This window comes from Asterias amurensis, chromosome 4 (genome assembly GCF_032118995.1).
Source record: "Asterias amurensis chromosome 4, ASM3211899v1".
Lineage (NCBI taxonomy): Eukaryota > Metazoa > Echinodermata > Asteroidea > Forcipulatida > Asteriidae > Asterias > Asterias amurensis.
The window spans coordinates 8,657,721-8,682,460 of NC_092651.1; the positions used below are offsets into that span (position 1 = coordinate 8,657,721).

The 24,740-nt window shown below is 38.4% G+C and overlaps 3 protein-coding genes across 5 annotated transcripts in view; 1 reads left to right on the forward strand and 2 right to left on the reverse strand.

Moving 5' to 3' along the window:
* LOC139935755 (uncharacterized) overlaps positions 1-13,689 on the reverse strand; it is a 190,450-nt gene extending 176,761 nt beyond the window's left edge. For both annotated transcript variants that reach the window (XM_071930320.1, XM_071930319.1), the window contains exon 1: positions 13,511-13,689. The gene's annotated coding sequence lies outside the window, so the exon portion shown is untranslated. The remainder of the gene's footprint in view (positions 1-13,510) is intronic.
* A 178-nt stretch (positions 13,690-13,867) lies between these two features.
* Positions 13,868-22,093, forward strand: LOC139935703 (uncharacterized). The gene is made up of 8 exons (XM_071930240.1): positions 13,868-15,026; positions 15,506-15,658; positions 16,423-16,509; positions 17,088-17,213; positions 17,593-17,750; positions 18,115-18,596; positions 19,182-19,419; positions 20,118-22,093. The coding sequence occupies exons 1-8, from the start codon at positions 13,992-13,994 to the stop codon at positions 20,545-20,547; spliced, it is 2,709 nt and encodes a 902-aa protein (XP_071786341.1). The 5' UTR covers positions 13,868-13,991; the 3' UTR covers positions 20,548-22,093.
* Positions 22,085-24,740, reverse strand: part of LOC139935702 (phosphoribosylformylglycinamidine synthase-like) — a 55,966-nt gene continuing 53,310 nt past the window's right edge. For both annotated transcript variants that reach the window (XM_071930238.1, XM_071930239.1), the window contains one exon: positions 22,085-24,099. In XM_071930238.1, coding sequence (XP_071786339.1) covers positions 23,789-24,099 — 311 coding nt within the window. In that variant the 3' untranslated portion in view covers positions 22,085-23,788. The remainder of the gene's footprint in view (positions 24,100-24,740) is intronic.

Genomic DNA, 24,740 nt, shown 5'->3' on the forward strand with positions numbered 1-24,740 from the left:
ACATCAGAGACAAATACATTTATTTCTACACTCTGTACCAATTTTGTTTGTCTTATACCAAGAAATGACTTGCTTCTCAATATTTTATAATACTGGAAAGTGTGGTGATGCTGTCGGTGTGCTAACTTGGTCAAGTTTCTTTCAGGTATCCCCCCTGCACAACCATCGCAATCCTTCTGGCGATGAAAAGGGCAAAAGTACCCCTCCCCCCCCCCACCGGACACATTGCTACGCCCTTGCTATTTACAACATGATTTACACTGTAGCGCCAGACGTGTGCAATAACACTTTTACTAACAACAGCGCTCAGGCGGCCATTATACACCGAGTGTATCCTTGAGAGAAACATAATTGCAATTAATCAGCGTAAAATTTGCATGTCTGTTATAATCAGTTCAAGGATATTTCATATGATTAACGATTTGTTTGCTTTCCAAACAGTGCTGATTTCATTTTAAATTGACCTAAGTGCAGTCCCAAATGGCAGATATGATTTACACTACGTGCTTCTCTGAGCCTGCAGGTGTAGGTTATAATGGCAATAATGTTTGGAATTATTTCATCAAACAAGAGGCAAAACTGCACGTACAGTGTATGTTTTTCACATTTGAGCCATTTGAACGGACCTCTTTGGTGTCTTTTACACAATGTAACAATGGACCCCGAAACTGATTTCCCTAATCAACTTGGACCTGACAGAGGCACTCTTTAGAACCCCTGACCTTTGCATTGCTAGAGCAGATGTCTTACAACTAAGACCAACGAGCTAGCCCAGAGGCTAGAGGCAGTGCGATTCCTATGTGTTAGCAGCAGGTCTGGTGCGCAAATGACTGACGAAACAACACAGCCTTACACTTTGAAATTAATCGTGAAATAATGCAAATTTCCTCATCTACCCTTCATTGTTGCAATCTTCACATTTTCCTTCAGGCAGTTTCCGTATCGTCCCTCTGGAGACGGTGCGACAGGAAAAAGCCACTGTTAAGAGCATTTCGGACATGTTGGATTTTTAATGAAATGTCATCCATTTCCTCATGGACACTTTCCCACTGCCTCATCAGAGACTTGAAGGGAAGGTATACATTCGACCCTTACTTTGGCTTTGGGTCCAGAATGCCTGATACTTCCCGAAGGCAATTGCCTCCATGCCCCCTGGTCATTGCCTTAACGCCCTTGAAATGCTCCGGTGAAAAGTTACAATTTCCTCATAGGTTGCCCTTTACCATGTTTACCAAGAAAGAAATGCCTCTGATACTCTTGCCCTTTTAAAAACGAAGCATACAGGCATGCCCCACCAAGTTTTGAAAAAACCTTGGGAGAACCGTAGTGCTGATTGGTTACTTGTAAGCAAAACACAGTCAAGTTCCAGTCGAGTGTTATGTTCAATATAAAAGCTGCAGTACAGGAATCTGGAGTGGATGCTATGAATATATCCTGCGGCTGTTGACCAAATCAGCAGCAGAGGATTCAAGTTTGCCGGATAACAACACAGGCCTGCAATAACCTTGGTGTGTGAGAAGTGCCCTTTTCACATTGTAAAGGTGGTGAAAACGCTGTTCACATTGTATGGGTGGTGAAAACGCCATTCACACTGTAAGTAGGCCCTGAAAAAATGGTGGTGATTCTTAACATTATTCTTTCAAAATGGCAGTATCAAACACACAAGGACCAGAAAAACTACTGTCCAAAATGATTAATGCTGGTTATTTCAATGTCATTTTAAAAAGGTACACTTGGAACCACTCCATGATAAGACATGATGGATTGTTCTAATAATGGCTGAGCACTGAATCAAATACATACATGTACTGGATTGCTTATTTTACAGTACAATATATTCTGTAAATTATAGAATCCAAGTTCACTGCACAAGACCACTCAGTCATGTCAGTCATGACCTCCCATCTTTATCCAGGACTTTATAAATTATAAAGAAAAGAAAAAAAACATATTTTCCGTATCTTTTTCAACAAAATGTTTGTTGCCTGAAAACCAAATACCCCATTAATATCATAAAAAATCTTGGTTCCTACTGATTTGAGAAAAACAACAACAATCTTGTTTATAGGGAATTAATATTTGTTTGAAAGTTTGTGCAGTCAATTGTCACACATCTCTTTAAAAAAATCCACGCTGTTCTCGCAGGAAGTTAATATCACCATGGGGGCCATTCCGCTGAGGGGAAATTAGATCCTGGTCTATTACAAAAGATATTTGCCGACATCAATGGAGTCGTCAAGATTGGAATGGAGACAATACACCGCGTGTTCAATTAAAGACTTTAGTTAGCATTCGGTGCGTTTGTGTCAAGTAACCGGTGAGTCTATGCTGATGACCTGGGATGATATGGCTGTATACAAATGCGTCTTTCCGTAGTGCTTTTCTTTTGCGGTGTTAAGTGGCGATCTTACATTCGATGGAATAAGGATTTATTTTTTCTTTGACAAATCCCCAAAGGCATTTATTTCTGGCATTGACGAAAAACATAAAACATCTTTGTTAAATTAGTTTCTTTAAAAGAATTTACATTAAAAGTAAGGTTTTATGATGAATGCATCAGCAATTTGTTGTGCCAGGTCTCAAGGGCATACTTTTTAGAATGAATGAATAATCAATCGATAAAACATTCATCATTTCAGAGGTATATTTTTTTAATGTGTTCACCGCACCTACATATGTAAATAGGATTTAATTCCTCCTTCAAAAGACAATGATTTAAAGGCAGTGGACACTATTGCTAATTGACAAAGACTAACCTTCACAGTGGGTGTACCTCAACATGCATCAAATACTAACCTGTGGAAATTTGAGCTCAATCGGTCATCAAAGTTGCGAGATAATAGTGAAAGAAAAAAACACCCTTGTCACAAGAAGTTGTGTGCGTTTAGGTGGTTGATTTCGAGATCTCAAGTTCTAAATCCAAGGTCTCGAAATCAAATTCTCGGAAATTTACTTTTTTATCGAAAACTATGGCACTTCAGAGGGAGCCGTTTCTCACAATGTTTTATACCATCAATCTCTACCCATTACTCGTCATCAAGAAAGGTTTTATGCGAATAATTATTTTGAGTAATTACCAATAGTGTCCACTGCCTTTATACATTTGACATGCATTTCTCTACACTCTAGCGGTAAAACAATATGTAATGCGATCAACCTAAATGAGTCATTTGTCAAAAGAATCAGTATGGAGAAACAAACCAAAACAGGAGTAACATTTTCACAAATCTTTTAGGGGAAATTTTAAATACCAAAAGGTATCTCACTTTATTTTGGCAAATTCCTTTCTAATAAATAATACCCAAACTGGTTTAACATCAGCAATGAAATAAAATGTGCCTACATGTATGTATTTGTCAATAAACAATTTGATTTTAAATCCCTTTTTTCTAAGTTTTATTCTCTTGCGTCTCTTAGAGTTTTCTACTTTCACAAGTTTTGAACTAATAGTATCAACAGTATGTACAATGTATTTGTGCAGGAAAGATATTTCCACTGTAATCTTTTATTTCTTATTACATGTACTTTTCTTATTATTTATTCATTTATTTAAATAAATACTTTTTAAAATTATATATAGGCCCTATATAAATTTAATTTACTATTATTTTTGCTTACTAATTTCTGGAGTTTGTTTTTGGTTATTTATTTTAAGTTTTGCTTGTGTGTGCAGATTATTTATACTTATTTAAAATTAATATTATTTTTCCAAAGAGAGTATAGTGTGTTTGCCTCCCTATGTGACTGGATTAATAGGCTTTTGGGCTACACTGTTGAATTATTTATCATGGCCATCACATCAGGGTTGTTTTGTAATTTCCGGTGTCCTTACTGTTTGTCTTGCTTTGCACTTACTTTTGTATTCATACTATTTATTTAACATACTGTCTGCTTGTATTTGTAATTGTTTAATGGCCAAAATAAAGAATAAGAATTAAGAAAAACAACAATAACAAAATTGTTGTCACCAAAAGAAATTGTGAAAAGAAAATTCATCATCAAAAGAGGGTTTCACCTAGTGGTAAATCACAGCCACGAGAAATGCTAAAATAAAGTATACTGGATGCACTTCACAAAATATTATGCGCCAAGCCTTATGAATAATTTGTTAACTAAAACCCACAGCTTTTTCAGTTAATCAAACATTTGAAGGTCAAGGCTTTTAGGGAATGTTGAAGAATGGTAAGATATTGAAGCCTCGGGTTGTTGACTTTCAACCTACAGACCTAGGGGTATTTTGGGTATAAGATTTCTGCTAAATGTATTCTAGAAGTCCTGACGAATTGTTATTTTTTAAATTAAAGTACTGTCAGAGTGTTGTCTGGGTATCTTTTGAATACCTTGGATTGAACTTGAACTTATTTCTAAAAAACATTCATGAATTGTAAAAAATACTGTAGAGCAGTAATTACATGTATGAAAATAGAACTCGCTTTTTAAAAATTTATATCAGATTGAGGCCGACTTTTTCCAGATTGTGTTTACACCATGTAGTACAAGTGTACACTACATGTAATGATACTTTGATAATATGATTTAAAAACAATTACTCATTTATTACCGGGTTTTTTTAAAACAAGATTTTTGAATTTGCACTTATTTGCACCTTTATTTTAAAAGAACAGTAATTCAGTAGTTAGACCTGCAGGGAATGTAGCCTCACCTACATGTATTTCTCTCCAGATTTTGTTAAAATACATGAAACACATGAAGTATAATGCGTATAAGTATCATGTACCCTGTCTACATAATTGGAGTGTAAATGCTACATTCGATAAACATTTTTATTATTATTAGACATACTAATTGTTTTTATATGGGTATTGTTCTTTTTACAGTTAACAGCGATCCACTGGCATTTGGCCAGTTGTAAGCTTGGGCGATACCACGATATTATCGAATATCGCGATACTAATTTGGAAACGATTTTGATATCGGATGGATTTGGTTTTAATCGAAATATCGATATATCGCGATATCGATTAAGTATCGCAATATCGCGATGTATTTCTTAGCTGAGACATCTTGCACCCCATAGGTTTGGAGTAAAACCAGAAGAACAGGTCATTAGAACACCTCTCTTATGCTATGACTGTCTCTTCTACAACTTTCACTGGGAATTTGAAGACTGATGATGTCAAATTTAATTAATCGCGATTATATCGAATATCGCGATATATTGTCGGCGATATATCGTGAATAAAATAAATCGATATCACCCAAGCTTAGCCAGTTGTAAAAAACACTTCAGGGCTAGTCAAAATTATATCAAAGTTATCTGGCTGGATGGATAAAAAGCATGATACTACATGTATTTCATTAGAAATACAATTTTTTTTGTGGAAAACCTGATGGACTTGTGAAATTAAACAAGCTTACTGCTCCAGCTGGCCAGTCACTAACAAAGCTCAGGGCAAACCCTGGTATATCATTTTCAAAATGAAATCTTTTTAAAATGCACTAATCAAATATGAGTTATACATACACACAGTGTGTAATGTAGACTGTATGTACGTTACTTAATTTCTTTGCAAAAGACAACACAAACACTAATGAATGTTTGGAAACATGTTTGCCTAAAAACAATTCCGATTCATCATTTTATAATCAAATAAAAAATCCTCAACCCAATTTTATGGCATACTGGAGAATGCATGCCAGCATACACCGTTCATTGCTATACAGCATGCCTTTGCCGCAGTTTTTAGGTCAAATGGTTTAAATTGGTTCCTATATGGCCTTGTATACTATGCATGACCTCACCCATATAAAACAAGTTATTAATTTCGCATGCTGAAGTGCTCTAATACAGCACGTATGCACAACTATATTGTTTTTTTTTTGGGGGGGGGGTAAATTTGCGTCAGCGATAAAGAATATTAGTTAAGGTTTCAGCACTGTGTGCATGTATACTCAATAATCACAGGCATATTTCTCAGGTGGGATTTGAACCCAAGACCATTCGAGATTGCCCGTTAGCTACAGGCAGTCCGAATCCTATACTTTAAAGGCAGTGGACACTATTGGTAATTACTCAAAATAATTATTAGCATAAAACCTTTCTTGGTGACGAGTAATGAGGAGAGGTTGATGGTATTAAACATTGTGAGAAACGGCTCCCTCCGAAGTGCCATAGTTTTTGAGAAAGAAGTAATTTTCCACAAATTTGATTTCGAGACCTCAAGTTTAGAATTTGAGGTCTCGAAATCAACCATCTAAACGCACACAACTTCATGTGACAAGGGTGTTTTTTTCTTTCATTATTATCTCGCAACTTCGATGACCGATTGAGCTCAATTTTTCACAGGTTTGTTATTTTATGCATATGTTGAGATACACCAACTGTGAAGGCCAGTCTTTGACAATTACCAATAGTGTCCACTGCCTTTAACAGCAGATACACATTAAATATTTAACAGATTTAAAATTTGGGAATATATAACAATACAAAAGTTTGGTTTACCCTAAGTAACCCTTTGGCTTCTGGAGCTGGACTCGTACCCCCCCCCCCCCCCCCGAAATCTGGAGCAGGTTTTAAACCACAAATGTTACAGAATGAAAACATGTAAAAATTCACACACCTGGACCCTGCCCATTTTATGTAAGTTAGGTTACAACTTGCATACTACAATGCCATCAGTGCTAACTCTAGCATCTGTGATGTTTTCTGTTCTCGCTTCACCCTTTTTAGTGATTAACCCCACTTTGATCACACTTCATGGAGGGAATCAATAACTGCGCAATAGCCAGATGTATTGGGGATTTCTCTCTGATGGCTGTTAGGTGGTTTTTTTTTGTCTCCCATTCTTTTCGCTTGTACTCCTTTTTATGTTAATGTATAGCCACACGTGGTTTGTTATGGTGAGATAATTAAAGGCATATCATTGCTTAATGACAAAAATCTTTTTGCCAATCTCGGCCTTGACCATGGGTGTAAATCAGGATTACAAACAGTGGAAAGAGCTAATTGGTGTGAATGAATCGTTGATTATTGCACAAAATCAGTGTACAGTAGGCATACATAACTTCAGTACTGCAATTGTATAAAATCACAATGCATTATGTTATCAGTAATTTAAGTGCAAACTCAGGTAAACTCAGGACAGAACCAGTCCGGTCAAAACTAACTGCAATGTGTGCATTATGGTGCATTGTTGTTAATATTGATAAATTTGTCAGGGTTCTGTAAAAAGAAGAAATAAGAAAAGAAAAAAGTGTGTTCCAAGAATACCGTACAAAACTAGGTGTCGTCCGCTCATTTCCCTCTAGTGAGTGCAAACTGCAAACGCCTGGGGTTGGCTGGTCGGGAGGGGGCATGTTTTGCATGAAAAGAAATGTTCCTTTTCAAATCTTGATCTATAAAAAGTAGAACAGCTATGCAGTTGTCAGCCTAATTTTTTTCTGACACATTCATTCTCAAAAATATTGTATTTCCATTTCATATAGAATTTCCTCTTTTTCCAAACTAATCGCAGGTGCACTTCGAGCTAACAATGTGGGTTTTTTAGGAAGAGATTTGTAGATTATCATGACAGCTGTCAAGTTTGGTCGCATTGAATCATGATTCTTCCATTTCCGTACATCCTCACGATCCATGTGCAGTAAATTACACGTCTGTGACTCAGTTCCGAAACCACTTCTTATCTCCACACAATAACAAAGATGTTACTTTCCCTGCCTTCATTTCAAACGTCCCGAATCTCATTTAGTTTTCCAATGTCCCTCGAGTCCCTTACCCACCGGTCACCCACGAAATTCACAAACAGAGTGATTGGAAATGAATTCAGGGCGTATAGATAGTATTGAGGTGTTATTGGCGAGTCTGTTGATTGTTGAGTGAAACCCTCACACTACAACTGCATCATCGAATGCACACGGAATAGCGGCTTGTCTAGCTTAACACAAATCAGGCAGCAAACCAAAGTTTGCTGACTGAGTGAAAACTCATGAGTGGCGTCTCTTTGATTTTGAAAACCCCTCTACTCTCGGGACAATTTTCCAGTGAGTTGACCCACCATTTATAACCACTCAATTGCTTGGGTTGTGTAATATGGAACAACTGTCATGACTGTACACAGAGTTATTGAGTAAACGTACAGTTAAAATGTGTAAGGCGCACCACCGTTTAGATGCAACATAGCTCTACACCAGACCTGAAATTAATGACGGCCTGATAGCCGAAGAATGGTGAAAATATCTTTGGGCTATCAAAGTCATCACAACTGATAGCCTCTGGTGGGACGGTGAAAAATAATGACTATCTTCCTCAACTATTGCTAAATCATTCTGTGCAATAATAATAATAACAAAATTCAGCTCAAAATGCTGTTTCTTAAAAACGAACGGTTAGGCAAGTTGCTGGTGTAAACTGGCTGTTTCAGAAACAGTTATTTACATGTTTACAATCGTAAACGCACAGGCTTAGAAATGATAAAATTTACATTAGCTGACCACAAATTATGATGAAAACATTATTTGACAGTGTAATGTAAGTGCTTTACACAATAACATCATATAAAAAGGACTTGCTGTTACAAAATAGACTAGAATGTGTCACTGGTGTATATATTAAACAGCCATGTACAGCATGGGTCTTTGCTGGTTCATGCAGCATATCACTAAATTATTGTGGACAGTGACTTCGTTCTTTGGTAAGATTCGTCAAAGCTTGTTAATATTACACAACGGGTGTACCATGTAGGTTTGATTTTAATCAAGTGATAGCACAGGGTTACAATGGCAGAAAGAAAGGATTATTTTACAGTATAATGTAAGGTTTCACACAGTGATCTTCACAATGAACTCAAGCAATATCAGATAAGGGGTAATGTTAGATAAGACGCAGTGATTTTTTTTTGGAAAGTCAGATAAGTCGCATCTTGTATGCAGGAAATTACGGTATTATCATACATGTAACCTTGCACCATATGATATCCCAGTGCAGCTGACGTGAAATCCATTCTTTCAAACCACAGTTGATATTATTAAATGGTCAGACAGTGTCAGGGATTTGTGCACTGTGTAGCATTCACAATAAGGTATCGTATTGCAGGCAGGCAGGCATTATAGGTAGCTTCCTTCTTCAAAGTCCCTATGGTTATTTATTCAACGGTCAGACTGACTGTATAGATGTATTCTTCAAATTATAGTACGATATTGCAGATAGTCTGTCTGTCATTGAAAATCCTTGTATTGAATGGTCCCACATTAGCTTGGTAAACTGTGTACCCCATTATAAAATACAACACAATTCATTCACCATATGATATGATTATAGGTTAGCATAGTTTATCATTCAAAACCTTGGATGATATTGATTGGTGTGACAGAGTAGCGTGAAAGATATACCAATATACCGGTTATACATGTAATACACCATTTGTCCACAGCAAAATAATCTGTGCTTGTAGAAAACTTTTGATTAAAATAACATTTTGTTTTCAGACTGTTGTTTTAGAGTCTGCTTACTATTTTTGTTATAACAACTAAAATAAAGCCGACTACTTTATTCAACAAGGTGTTTTCATTCCTTCAATTATTTTAGAGTAATTGTTTCTTAAACTCATTTTTGTCACATCATAATAAAAAAATATATAAAAATGTCGTTCAAATCCACAGAAGATTTAACTCGATTAAATACAACTATTTTATAAGTCTACAATTCCAAAACTCCGACGTCAATCTTCGTAAACAATAATCCTTTCAGTCTCAGATTTTGTAAATTAATTTTTATATAGCAATGTCAGCCAGCAATTTGCATAATTTGACCACACGTGTGAGGTGAGGGCATTTGTAAACCAATGCAAAAGTAAGACAAATATTGTTTATTTGGCTTTTGATACAAGAAAACAACTACGTGTTCAAAATAAGATAAACTGTAATTGTGATAGTATACAAGTCAATTTGCTGTTAAATACACCCACATGCTCAGAAAGTTAATACCATGTATTCCACTAAGGCCAAACAAAATAATAAGTGTGTTTCCTATTACACTGGCCAAAAAATTAGGGTCGGTAGGGACGAAAACACTTTGTTGAATTATTTCATTGCTTCAAAACTTAGGGTAGGAACGAATGTTAAAAATATTTTTGCCCTTGCATGCATGTTAATTTCCTGTAAATTCAACGATGTCCAAGTTCAACTCGAAAATCTCTTGAAATGACACAGAAAATAAGCCCCAAAAAGCAACCGTTCCGAGGTCTGTAAATTTCACATTTAACACAAAAGCAGATTCTACGTCTGTAGTCGTTGTTACTTTGCATGCAACAATAAAATACAAGAAACATTGAATGCTAGAGGTCATTTTGGGAGGATGCAACAGCGTGAGATAAAACGCCCTCTATTAGTAAAATCTACGCGAACCGGCAATAAACGCATTGAGACAAGACTCAACGTGTCACGTGGATACTTTAGCGCGGTTCCAGGCGGCGCAAATGCAAGGTCGTAGCGCAGCCCGTCAGCGTACATCGCTCAATCATCATCTGTTGTGCAATCTCAAGATTGAGCAGCGCAATTAACAGATTGCTAGCATTACGAACTCGCATGCGGCGACCTCCCAACACACGCCACACTTTTTCCGTCCGTCGTTGCAATACTAGTACTTGATCAACCATGGATCAACGACGTCTTTTCTCGTAAGATAATGTGTTTTTTCTAATGCTTTATTTTAAATGTGAAAATATTTTAGAAAAAAGGAAACATTAAATATAAAAACGTTAAAATCGTGTGGTATTTTGTCATACGGGGAGTGGGATTGGGGTTGTTTTATTTTATTTTGTCTGTAAATGTATACAATTCCATAGGGTCGGCGTGTTTTTCTAGGGTTGGCCGGGTAACCGGAAACACACATATTATTTTGTTTGGCCTAAAGAAAATGCCTCGTCTGTATGGACATGTACACCTCATACATGTACGTACACCTCTGACGTCTTCAATATAACCCACTTGATCTTACTTGCTGGCAACATGGCCTGGGGCCGCTTTCACAAAGAGCAAAGATCAATCTTAACTGTGTATCAATCTTAATTGCGAAACAAAATGTGATGTCACAATGAAAATTACTATGGACAACTCATCTTAAGATGAATCTTTGTACTTTGTGAAATCCAGCCCTGGTAATGCACCATGTGTGTCAAGATGACAGTTGTTATCTACCCCTCTAATGTCATTTCCTGACATTTTTAATGCTACCTACTCCAACTATCAATGGCGGCACTGGTTGTTAAAAATCTGAAGCAATCCCATTGAGTTATTTCACAAGTGGGTCATGTTGTGATGTGTCAAAACAATGGACAGAGTGACGTACGAAAGGTAAACAACTTCCTGCCCAGCTGAAATCAGCTTCAATTGTTTCAAACTACATGTAGTGCAGAAAAAATTGCTCATCACTTTCCTAATAAGCAAAAATGAGCAGGAAACCAGTCACAAAAGGTATACGTGTAAAATGGTATTTTGGCAGGTAAATGTATTCTACAGTTAGTCTACACAGCTGTAAAAAAACAAGCACAAAAAAAAAAAGCATTTAGTGTCCAATTTATTTAGTCAACCTTTTAGACTGTGCCTGCGTATTTGTATCCACTATCCTGTTAATATTCAATACCATAGGCTAAGAATACTTTTTATGGACCAGCGTAGTCCCAGTTCCAAACAGTACAGGCCCAATTGTTTGTCTAGGGCCTGGTAAGATGTCAGTCAGTGCTAATGCACTGATGTTCTGGGTATAAAGCTTCTTTACAGTGCAAACACAAATTTGACTAAAATTTTCTTGATTTTTCATTTTTTTACTTAGTACTTAGTGTCCCTTACTACAACCTTTCAATGAGTTCACAGCTAACAACAAATTCCATGGAAGAAATTATTTCCGAAAAGTAAGTCAAAGTTCTACACTGGCAATGTGATTAATATACACCTATCAATTGTAAGACGCACTACAGAACCCCCGGGGAGGGTGCATCACTGTCCATGTGTGAGTCAGATTTGCGTGTCCAATAACCCACTCTGAGTAAAAAAATTGACACACTTGTTGCAGATTTGGACGGTCCTCCGAACGAGTTTTTGACTTACCAATCGCGGAAAACGTCACAACATGGACGTACATAACCGACGCACATAAAATCTCTTGTAAACGACGCAGGCGCAGTGAATACCAAATAATTCAACCTTATACCTACGAGAGCGAGTTTCGCGGTTTTGCAAGTGCATGCACGAGTTGAGGTGTTCGAGGTTGTACCTCTTGATTCTCGAGACGAGTGGTTCCCAGCGCACTAGCTATTAAAACGCACAGAAAACAGAGGGGCCTGAATGATGGTGTGCAATCTTCAAATTTGCTTGTTACACAATTGGAACTGCCTATTCTGCATAGAGCAAGTATTAAATTGCGCACAAAATTGTTGTGCAAATTTGTTGATTGCGCTCGACAGATGAGCGACAGCAGATGCGTGTTTAACTGCAAAATAAACAATATCAATCACGATCGCAGTCACATTAAATCAAGCAAATATAATGTCTGCAAATACCAACATCATATGAAGGCGGGGAGGGGTAGGTGGCTTCATTATTTCTCCACCAAATAAACAAAATACATGTTGAAATGGACATCGACGACGGAACATGACGTACCTCGAAGCACCTCTTAAAGATTTTTTGACTGACCACTATTGGATTTTGACGTACCCACCGTCACTTTTTTGAGAGTAAAGACGCAGATTTAACACACCCTCCCCGGAGTCCTACTACAGTGCGTCTTACAATTGTTAGATGTATTATGTTAGCCTACCAATTGATACGATAGTGTGAGCTCATCATGTACGTATGGCTTAGTGTCGCAAACTGGCATTCATTAGGCCTATGTCAGGCGCAATCTTTTTATTTTGAATAAAAAAATTATTTGCGCCAGCCAATATATGGTGCGTACAAACAAAAGCAAAAAGTAAGCATGATTTTGACACTTCACAAAATAATTCATAGTGGATAGTGCCCTTGCCAGCTGATGATAAGCACGATAAAAAAAAATAAGCAGAAAATTCTGCTAAAAAGCAAGCAAACTTCTTGGCTAAAAAAAAATAAGAAATGACATGGTAAGGTTTCTATATCCTGCCACTTTTTCATTCATTATGAAATAAAATAGTATCTAATTTACTCAAGAATTAAATTATCCCTTTTGGTAAAAGAATAAGTGAAATGGTGGTGGCAGAATAAAAATAAAACACCACTTTTTCTTCCTCCATGTTTTTTACCAAATGAATATTGCATTTGGGGGGTTGAGTAAATAAGGTACTAATTTATTTCATTTCTAATAAAAAAAACTGGAACATACATGTAGGTAGCAGGACCTGCAGACTTTTTTGTTTCCCCCTAAAACAGCCATCTTCGACCAGACGATATATTCAGCGCAGCATGCCATTGCACCGTGTACAACAGTTTCACGGACGATAAAAAATTTACACAACTTTATGTCATTGTCACTGTCAGCTGAGCACGCATTCAGCAGAAAACATGTTTACAAACTTACCGGTTGTTTGTCGTGACGTCCCAGAGAATTCAGAAGCTCATAAGATCACAAACCTCGACACCGTACATCCTCCAGAGCATGCAGATAAAGCTTTTTTATATCTGCGTCCAAAATGTGGCCCCTGAATGTGAAATTTGAGAGATTTCCGTGAAGGTTTTTCGTCCGCGAAGTGCTCCGAGTGTTTTGGTCTTCAATGTGGCTAATATAGCCTGGTAGCCATAGTCTGTATTCCTTGCAAAAAAGGGTATCGCTTAAGTATATTCATGAGCTGGGAACCAGACCTTGAGCTGGTACCTAGACTTCTTATGTTATGATGCATGTAAACTGCAGCTGTCACGACTCGGAAATTCCCCAGTATGCAATTTGGTTTTGAACACAATTTCGCGGGCTGATCAACACAAGCCACACACCGCCAATAACACTTTGGGTTATTTTAATAAAATAAAATCCAATCACTCTAACTATTACTCCAGTTGAAACGATGTCGAAGTTTTTGTACACATCAGTTGGCGATCAACTCATAAAGATCTCATCTTTAACACCACGTCCACGGGTAGCAGGCGCTGAAGACGGACCCGCCCATCAAACACGTGATGTAAACAACATCACTGAGCCACCATCAGTTTTGGCCGAATCTTTTCGTTTCTCAACAAAAAGTGGCAGCTTTGAACCAAAAAAGAACAAAGCCATTCTACCCATTGACTCAACATCCAGATTGCTCAGACTCATCGCCTTGTCGAATGTTGTGGATGATCTGACAGGATTAAAAATGCCATGTGTCGTTGTTGAAACAGAAACTAAAACCAAACGAATCCAGAGAGCTGGGGATGGTGGGAGCTCTAACCGAGTTCGGATAATCATCATCTTATTATCAGTACAAAAGTGGAAATTTATGGTCTACGGCTCCATCAGCTTGGGATATTCTTTAAGCAAGTTGTCCAATGTTGGACTTGCTGATGGTCCGACACTCAGCTGGGAACACCAAAGATGCCTTTGTATCACGTGTGCGAGTCCGAGATCAAATGGAAAGAAAGTTGACGTTATAAATTTTAAACAACACATGTGGAAACCCTCCAACACTCTTAAGTGGTTTGGGATGGTACATGATGATGCGGTTGCCATAGGAATGGAGAAGCAGACCGAAGCGGATGGGCATTCAAGCACGGCTATTTTTGACCGACCGGTTCATAAATGGACTGTGGTTAGATTACATGATACCCAGCCAACAACAGACAGTATTACCATCATGCCTCATGAATATTCAAATATCGTTACCTGTATCCACTTTAGCACTATGAGCCAATGGGGTGGAAGACTGTCAAGAGAAGTGGTTTGGGCAGCCACGAACCAGTTCCAACTGGTTGAAGCTAAAGGAGGGGTGGTCCAGAGAGTTTGCAGCCTCCCCTTCGGTGATTCCTGCAGAATTTCTGTTGCCATGGTTTCGGGTGCAGAGGAGCTGATTGTCGTACAGTCGACCAGCGGAAAAATGTGTGCTGTTTGGCGAAAATCTTTTGAGGCATGTTGTCGTTGTTATGAGTACATCATCTTGAACATCATCTTGATGACTTCTTCAAATCATTGCCAGTTTTTTTATCATCGACAGTAGCATCAGAATGGAATTTCTCATGTTTTTTGTTCTCTCTTAAAACCCATTAAATCGCATTTGCATTGGTTACAATGTAGCACATAAACAAATGATGAGAGGATTAATTTTTTTGCTTCATGGGTGCTACTCATTAGGATTTGTGAGACTGGTTCGGTGTTAAATTTTAGCCCTGCTATTTTGAAACCACAACTTGAGTATTCTGTTGGTTCCAGCCTCCGATAACCACCTGTTAACAGTCCTGATACAAAAACTTACATTTTCAAAATTACAAACTCAGCCCAGGGCAGAGCCTAACTTGAACTTGAAGCTATGGTTTTGAAAAGAGTCCATCTCTAGTCTTGTAGATATGGTTGATTTATTTCTTATGCTTCTTTCCTCTTGCACTACAGGTTGCTGTTGAGTGGGCCGGCTATCACACAGTACTAGTGGGAGATTTCATGTCCTTTGGAGCGGAGCAAGTCTTGCTCTTGGGAGGCCGGGCAGATGCTTATCGAGAGCGGTTCCTACTTACTGATCTTGGCAGCTGCAATTGGATGACTGAAGCAAGTATTTCAACTCGAACCAGGGCCCAACTTCATAGAGTTGCACTACTTTTTAAGCAGAAAAAAATACTTCAAAATGTTCTGCTTTGCCGAAATGAGCAGGGTACCAGTCATAAATTGTACATGCGACATCAGATTTTGGCTGGTAAACTTATTCTGGTAACCACAATTATTTTGTGCTTAGCTACTTGTGCTTCTTAAAGCAGGTCTATGAAACTGGGCCCTGTTGTCAAAACTTTCCTTAGTGGGGGAGGGGGGATAGGTGGCGGTCGCATAATTGACAGACTCTCTATGATCCTGACGACAGTGCCCCTTTAAGGGATGTTTCATCATGATCAAAGCATGCCTGTGGCTGTACATGGAATTATGAACTCTCACCCGGTTTAATACATGCGTACCCATGCTTTCTATAGATATGATACATGGGGGGCATGCGCCAACAGTAACTTGACCAGAGTTCAAATCAAACGGCCACAGGCCAGCTTTGATCAAAATAACAGCCCCTTATAATTGGGACCATGAAGATTTGTTAATTAAAGTGTTCTTTTTCAAGGAGGACATTTTTAGCTGCAGGGAAGAAGACTTGTTTCAGCATTTTAGACAGCTTGTCGACTTGGCTTCTAGATTTTATTGTGTGTCTACATGTAGAAAGGCAAGAACAGCGAAATTGTATTGACATCGTAAAATGCATGTTTGGAATTTCAAGAACTTCTGTGGTAATTGTGTCAAACCTACGTAAATATATTTCCTCTTTTTTTCCCCAGGAAAATGGAGAGACTGCATTACCAAGAAACGTGCCATGTGCTGAGAATCTCTTGTCTGCAGTACAGGCTCTCGAGGCTCAGATACAGGTAGAAGAAGGCAGTCAAGGAATTCACCCTCCGCCCAGGGGGAACTCTTGTCTCTTCTCCTGCCCCCCCCCTCCCCCAACCCCAAGAAAACAAAATAGAAAACAAATTTGAAAAATTGCAAAAATGAATGCTTTGCGGAGCTGGCAACAGTTGCATCTTACAACCAGGATATTTTCTTCAACAATCAGGGAGAAATTTAGAAGTGCGCTACTTTTTTTCAGAATCAGTGAGATTTTCAAAATTGTTCATCAGAATATGGAAAGATTGGTTAATTTTCAGGGAACTTTCAGAAGAATTAAGAAGAGTTTGCAGCTCTGGATTTGATACATCTAAAGCCCCTGCCTTATTTTTGGAAATAAAGTTTGCTTCTACATATATATGCCACTGGAAAATTGAAGTGTGAATGTTTTTCACTTGGCTGTATCCTTGTAAAGTTTTCCAGTAAATTCCCTCTTGTGATCTTAAGGTCTTACAAAGTGATATCAAATTGAGGAGATCAAACCTGTACCTGCACTTTTATATTACGAGCGCTCTACCAATAATGACAAATTTTTATCCAAACTTTTTAATTACCCTAGACTGGAATGGCAGCTCTTAGATCTTCAGAGAAACAATACGATCGGAAAGAACAACTCATCCTTCAAGCCCAAGATGCATTGTACAAAATGGCCGCAGGACAGGAGTCACCTACAAAAACGCCACACGTAAGCTCTAAACAGGGCCACTCTACTTAGCAAATTTCTTAGCTAAGCAAGAAATGATTGGGGTACCCAGTCTCAGCAGTAGTAACTGTATGGTATTCTGGCTTAGTAACCAATTTTTGCTGATCAAGATTTTTGTACTAAGCAATCTGTTGTGCTTACAGGCTTCATGAAATTGGGCCCGGGGCCTGCTCATGGGGCTGCTTACAACAGAAATCTGCGCTTAATTTTACAGCGCCCTTATAAACATGCGATTATAAAGGCTGTAAGCAGGGAATGCCACTAAAATTCAGGCCCAGGGGTGGTCCAGGATAGCAAGTTTAGCTGCCAAGTGATGAGGAATAAGTCATTTCTAACTTATGTGAGTTTTTGATACATTCAGATTTCTTTGACCTGCTTCTGTGACCTCTCTGGTAAAGATGAAGATGCAGTGGAGATGGATAGGGCTGAACATGGAACCCTGAGGAGCTTGGGTAGTTGGCAGCGCATTGTTGCCAATCAGTGGATTGTAGGTGTTGAAGTCTGTAACCAAACAGGCAGGTGGGTATTAAAAGAGTAACACAAATACTGATAAAGACATTTTGACATTATGAAACAAGATCTTAGGTTACCAATAAAAACATGATGTTGACAATGTCTAAATCTAATAATCATGTAGTAAAAAAGAACAGTGTATTGAAACTTAATGCAAATAATAGTTAATGCATGTTGTTTCAACCATAGTCTTGCTCATTTAGCCTTCAAGAAAGACTCTGCTAGGGTCGAAACGCTAGACCGTTATCTATTTTTTGTGGTTAAACCATAGATTCTTTTGGTTGGTAAGCATTTTGCAAAAGCTAGTTCTATTTTCTCCTGTATTGAAACAAGACATTCACAAGTTGCCTTTTGTTTTGATGTCTTGTAGGAACATTTCAAACATCACTGCATCCCTCATTCCGATTGCCACAAGCCAGACTAGTCTCTGCTCAGCCGCTACATCCGTTTGCAAAGTCAAATCAGTAGCCCCCACCGCAGCGTGTACACTGCCCAACCCATCAAGGCCATCGACATCACAACCAGTAGAGGAGCCGGTGGGGAAGAGGTTGAAGACGGACTCAATGAAGAACAAGGATGGAATGACCGTTTTGCAACCAGGACCCGTCACGACGTTGATAGCCACTACAAATATCCCTGAATTCCAGAGTGGGTCAATCGCCAAGTTTGACGTGATGCTGAAGTGGAGTGAATCCTCAGCAGGCGTCCTGCCTGAAGGAGTCAATCGAGGGCCTGCAACGCTGCAGTCAAACAGGGCTAATAGAATGCAGAGTTGTGGCACTGTTGTGTTGCATGTTTCCGATCTTGTGACTGGAAAATTGGAAGTAAAACCACTTGATGCAGCAAGATCAGGTATGCAAATTATTTTCCCCCACAAGAAAATATAAAGAATGGCTTCAAGACCAAAAAGCACCAATAAACTGTCTGCCCATAAAAAGCAGCCTTAGTCAATCATCACCCAAATTGTGTTGTACCCTACTTGGTAAAATTATGACAAGCTATTTTTAATTGGGAGTCACATCGTCATTGGGAGTCACACTGCTTGTGAATTGCGTCAATCAAAGAAAAAAGTTAAATGAATTTAAAAAACAAAACAGGTATTTCATCAAATTCACATTATGTAATGGCTCTACCCTAAAGGCAAAAAGAGTGCACAGTTTGTCAGTCCTGATGAGTTTTACACCATCAGGGCTAAATTTCTGCTAGGAAGCTGTGTGAGATTTGGTCTGGTCTGGTCTTTGGTATATTTTGATCTTGTACTATTTTTGTATTTTATCTGTTGTTGAACAATTGGAATTAAAATCTACTGTACTTTTATACCTGATGAATAAAGCAATTCAACTCAATTTCAAAGCCTTCACAACTTTATGAGATATTCTCATCTTGCAAACCTCCTTTGAAGAATAAACATTTTATTTCCACTTGTTGACTTTTCAGCAAGTCAGTATGACTGTGATATGCAAGCGCTAGATGCCCTTCAGCTTGCTACATCTTTGATTGTGACGTCCAAGTGCAGCAATCTACTTTGCCTTGACGGTCTCCTGAGAGGTCCCATGGGCTTCCAAAGTTTGAGGGGGCAGGAGCTTATTTGTCCCCATGGGTTGCTCAGTCTAATGAGGGTCCAGATTCTGGCATCTGAAGGTCCACATAGGAGGAGAGTAGTTGTCCACAGCAGGTAAGATCTTTGATCTAGCAGAGAAATAAAAATCTTGTCTAGTTGGTAAGACGCTGCTCTAGCATTGCAAAGGTTGTGGGTTTGAATCCCACCCCAGGAATATGCCAGTGATTTTGTTCACAGAATTCGGGGAAAGTACTGAATATATCGGTGTATATGGGTAAAACCAAAATTACTTAATAAAAATTGCTTGTGTAGGGAGCATTTCAAGAACTGGACACACTCTAGGCGCAAATAAATGTTTGTGTGGGCATACCCAGCCCAATCCACTGGAACGCACCATTGTGCGGGAGCCTTTATAGGTGATTGAATCTAAGCGTTAGTATTAAGAAAAATCTGACGGTTTAACCATCTTTCTCCAGATCTTTTAAATCTTGTTCATTGCTATCTCTTGTCAATAATGGGAATGTTCTGAATTTTTAGGCCTGTAATCTCAAAAATCTGAACAATTCAATCTGAAATGTTGGCAGATATGTGACCCCTTTCATTTGCATGAATTACATACAACAAATATTTGTGTGCGCTGTGTTTTGTGCATTGTAAAATTGCAAAAACGGAAGCAGAAATGAAATAATACAACAATTATCCCATATAGGGCAGTTTAAGTTTCCAATATAGTCAAGATTGAATAACGGTGAGATCAGAAGAGGAAAAAAAGACAGTAACAACACAGTCCCCTTGTCTTCATTTCAATATAGGGATCAATCAGATCTTCTCCTACTCTGCCAGCACCTGTACCAGCTGCTACCAGATGATGTCATCATTAAGCCCCTCCAACCTGTCAATCAAGTCAAGACTGCCATAGCAACGGCTCTGCAAGCCATTGATAAAGAGCTGTCGGTTACATGCAAGCATCTGCTCAAGTTATCCACAGACCAGTTTTCGTCCATGTTACGGGGCCATGGCGTTAACAGTGCTTCATCGGTTGAGAATGGTGTGGAGGGTGGGAACATGAATCAATTGGGACGGGTCAGAGGTGATTTTGAAGCAGAGAGGGGGAGAGTGTCGAATGGAGGTGCCCCTGTGGAGGTTGCTGCCCCGGATGTGGCAAAAGCTGTAAGACAGGAACAGCTACGCTTGAGGAACATCACAGATGAAAGTGTCGGTGGTCTAGCCTGTGTACTGTAGCGCGAGGTGATGTTGTCACCTGAGGGTTGTGTCCCAAGTGAAGAACTAGGCCCAATTTCATTAAGCTGTTAAGCAGTGACAAATTCTTTGGTTAGCAAATATTTAGTTGGGCACCAGTCACAACCCTGTAAACTTAATGCAATTTTGTCTAGCAACACGTTTCTGTTTTAAGTAATTTTGTTCTATGCTAAGCAAGTATTTGTGCTTGGGCGTTATTCAATTTGGGCCCTGGTGCTCTCCTCTTTGGGTGATATGGGTTCCAAACGGGGTAACAGTATACCCCGTTTAGGATAGCTTGTAAGTAGAATAGGAGGTTTCCACCCAAGGATATACCTATTTGGCATTATTTGGTACTTTGCAAGTTCAAATCAGGGTATACGTTTATCCTACCCCAGTTGGGATAAACCAGTGAACTTTGAGCCTTATCAGCTGGAATTGTTCATGGATTTCAAGCAGATGTCAGTATGGCCTATTGATAAACAACCTGAAAGACAAACAAATCAATCTGAAATAAGTTTACAATTCTGCAATTTGTACTTTTATGAAAGATACTTTTATTACTGTATCTTATCACCCTCGAACATGTTTAAGTCTTGTCGTGACATTATTTCATAATAGAAAACAAAAATAAGCACGCTTTAAAGGCAGTGGACACTATTGGTAGTTACTCAAACTAATTCTTAGCATAAAACCTCACTTGGTAACGAGTAATGGGGAGAGGTTGATAGTATAAAACATTGTGAGATACGGCTTCCTCTCAAGTGACGTAGTTTTCGAGAAAGAAGTAATTTTCCATGATATTGATTTCGAGACCTCAGATTTAGAATTTGAGGTCTCGAAATCAAGCACCTAAAAGCACACAACTTCATGTGAAAAGGGGGTTTTTTTCTTTCATAGTTATCTCGCAACTCTAGCAACCAATCGAGCTCAAATTTTCACAGATTTGTTATTTTATGCATATGTTGAGATACGCCAAGTGAGAAAACTGGTCTTTGACATGTTGATTCCCTCTGAAGTAATAAACAAAAGGTTTGGATAATATTGCACCCCAAAACATTTGAATCTGAGAAATTATTCATGCATAAATTAGTTTTCAGATTTCGGAGGGTTTGTGTTCGTTTGCAATACTGCCGCCCAATATGAGGTCAGTAATGGATTCGATATTTTGTGTTCTTATTTTCTCAGCAATCAGACACTGTTCAGTTGCAACTGTCATATACATGTATGTGACTTTTATCGATCTGTTTTTACCATTTTGCCTATGAATAAACATTGACAAATACCAGTCCATGAGACTACCTTTAAAGACCCAGGACTCTATTGGTTTGTCAAAGACCAGTCTTCTCACTTGGTGTATCTAAACATATGCATAAAAAAGTTGCGAGATAATAATGAAAGAAAAAACACCCTTGTCACACGAGACCTCAAAATCTAATTCTAAGGTCTCCAAATCAATTTGTGGAAAATTTCTTCTTTCTCGAAAATTACTTAACTTCGGAGGGAGCCGTTTCTCACAATGTTTTATACCATCAACCTCTCCCCATTACTCGTTACCAAGTAAGGTTTTATGCTAATAATTATTTTGAGTAATTACCAATAGTGTCCACTGCCTTAAAAGAGATTGTATACGTTTGGTAACTGGAACCCACTTTGTTTCAATCCTATAATGGTTGTAGATATATACTCGAAAACTAACTCGTGACACTTTTATTTCAAAAGGAGCTGCCAATTTTGAGACGTTGCCGAAAAATCTGGAGAGATTATGTCCTTGAAATACACAATCTGAGAAACATCAGTAACGCTTCTCAGATTCAATTTTGTTGGGATCAAAATCACATAATGAGTTTCATAATCACAGTTCTTTGAAGTGAAATGTTTCTCAAAATACATCATATCATACCATCCAAAGCTAATGTACTTCTTACAATATAAGTTTTTATTGCCAGTTAGTCTCAGACTCATCATTACCAAACGTATACAGACCCTTTATTATTAGAATTATGAGATTTCAGTACTTAACAGAGAATACATTCTGCTGTTTTCTCAGAACTAAATAATATAATAAAAACAAACAAGAATTTAGCGTTTGTCGTAACAAACACTAGGTATTCAATGCACCAATAGGTAAGAAAATATATGAATTGTGATGTTAACTTTTCAACATTTTCACAACTTTTAACATGTTTTGTAAAGCTTTTCAAAAGCAGTCATACAATTCATGTTATTTTGAGTTCAGATTTGCAGCTGTTTGTGTAAATAAAAACAGTTTTCAAAACAGTGCATTATAGGTTTTTAGTCGAGTGTAGAAAATGAACTCTCTTATGTTCCAGACAAAAATAAAACAATGCAAACTTGATTCTATTTCACTGAAGTTTTGCTCACATTTTTGAATGATTACTGCACTTTAGTGGAAATATTTCAGGTAGAAAAAAAAGGTAAAAATAAAATGGCTGCTATCAAATGGAGCAAATTTCAATTACATGTACTATTATCGTTCAAGCAAAAAGTGGTACTGAGTTTACACGTCGACCCTTGCAGGATTGAAACGTGAAGCCCTTACTATATTTTGTAATTTAATCTTTTTGAGTGGCAAAAAGAAAACCAACTCCCTGATCACCAGTAAAAATGCAAAACTATAGATAAACATAATTATTTGCATTACAGTGCTGAAAGAAAAACAAAACAAAACGAGAATGGCAAGAAAATAAGTTTCATAATAGCCGTTTTTCAGAAAAATGTGTGCAACCCCCACCAAATTTTAGTGCATGGAATGTTTGGAACATGGTAAAAATTTGCAAGCATTATTGGTCCAGTTGGTAATCGTCGGGCTTAGTATCATATAGCTGCTACTTAGGGTATGGTTACCAGCCAAAATATCACGTGACAAACAATGTTTTTAACTTGTTCTCTGCTAAAGCCTGGTTTAAAAAGTAGCATCAACTTGTTGATACCAAGCCCTCGTTGCCATAATGGACCCTTCCCATGAAATATGCTAAATACATTCACGCATGCATACAGACCCTATTGGTTGGTAAGCGTCATAGAGTTGTGCACTAAGCAGACGCGCAATCGCGCAGTCATCACGCAGCCATTAGCCGTGTACAAAACGGCCCAATGTTCCCAACTAAAATGTTAGTGCACACGCTGCATTTCATCGGAAGGGTCTATTGTAGGAACAAACTTTGCCAACAAATGATTTGCGTTACCGACGACTCTAGTACTTTAGATTGATTTGATACATCTATACCTTTTGACAGCACCAGGCACAGGCATTCTTGAACATGCGCATCCACGGTGACGCCTTCAAGTCTTGTTTCCACGCGGGCGGCATCCACGCCCACTGCCACGTGAAGGTGCACCTTTCTGGGTGGGGCATGAGGGCTAGGTGTCGCCCATCTGGAGAACAGAGGGCGGCTACGCCCAGTGGGGACCCATTTGGGTTCAGTGGGTACTGGGTGGTCGGGTGCCCTTGGTCGTCAACGTAGCGTATGGGGGCTAGATGGTTCTGGGTGACTTCGTTCAGGATGGTGTCCGAGGCAAATTTCATGTACCCTGGGTGTTGCAAACAGAGAAAGGAATTATTATTAACAGAGTTTAAACTGCCATTTTGTTTTTGTGGGTGGACAACCATTGCTTTTTCACAAATTAATGTCACCAAGGTATGATGTAAAGTTGTCAACTTTTGTGCCAATAAAAAGTGACTTTTATTTTTGCAAAATCACATGGAACTGGCCATAGCTCGTCATCAACACAAAAAAATTGTTTTTAATTAACAAGTACAGAAACAACAAGCTGTTCCAAATCTTTAATGGCACTGAAAGCTATTGGTAATTAGTCAAAATAATAGTTAGCATAAAAACTTGCCTGGTAACGAGCAATGGAGAGCTGTTGATAGTATAAAACATTGTGAGAAACAGCCCCCCCCCCCCCCCCCGAAGTAGTGTAGTTGTTGAGAAAGTGGTAGTTTATCACTCAAACACTAAAATACTTCAGACCATTTGACAATTACCAAACGTGGCCAGGGGTGGATTTCACAAAGGTAGTCCTAACTTAGGACTAGTCCTAGGCAATGCTAAGAGATAGGACCAGTCCTAAGTTAGGTTGAGTAACTGGACCTAACTTAGGACTGGTCCTATCTCTTAGCATTGCCTAGGATTAGTCCCAAGTTGAGACTACCTTTGTGAAATCCACCC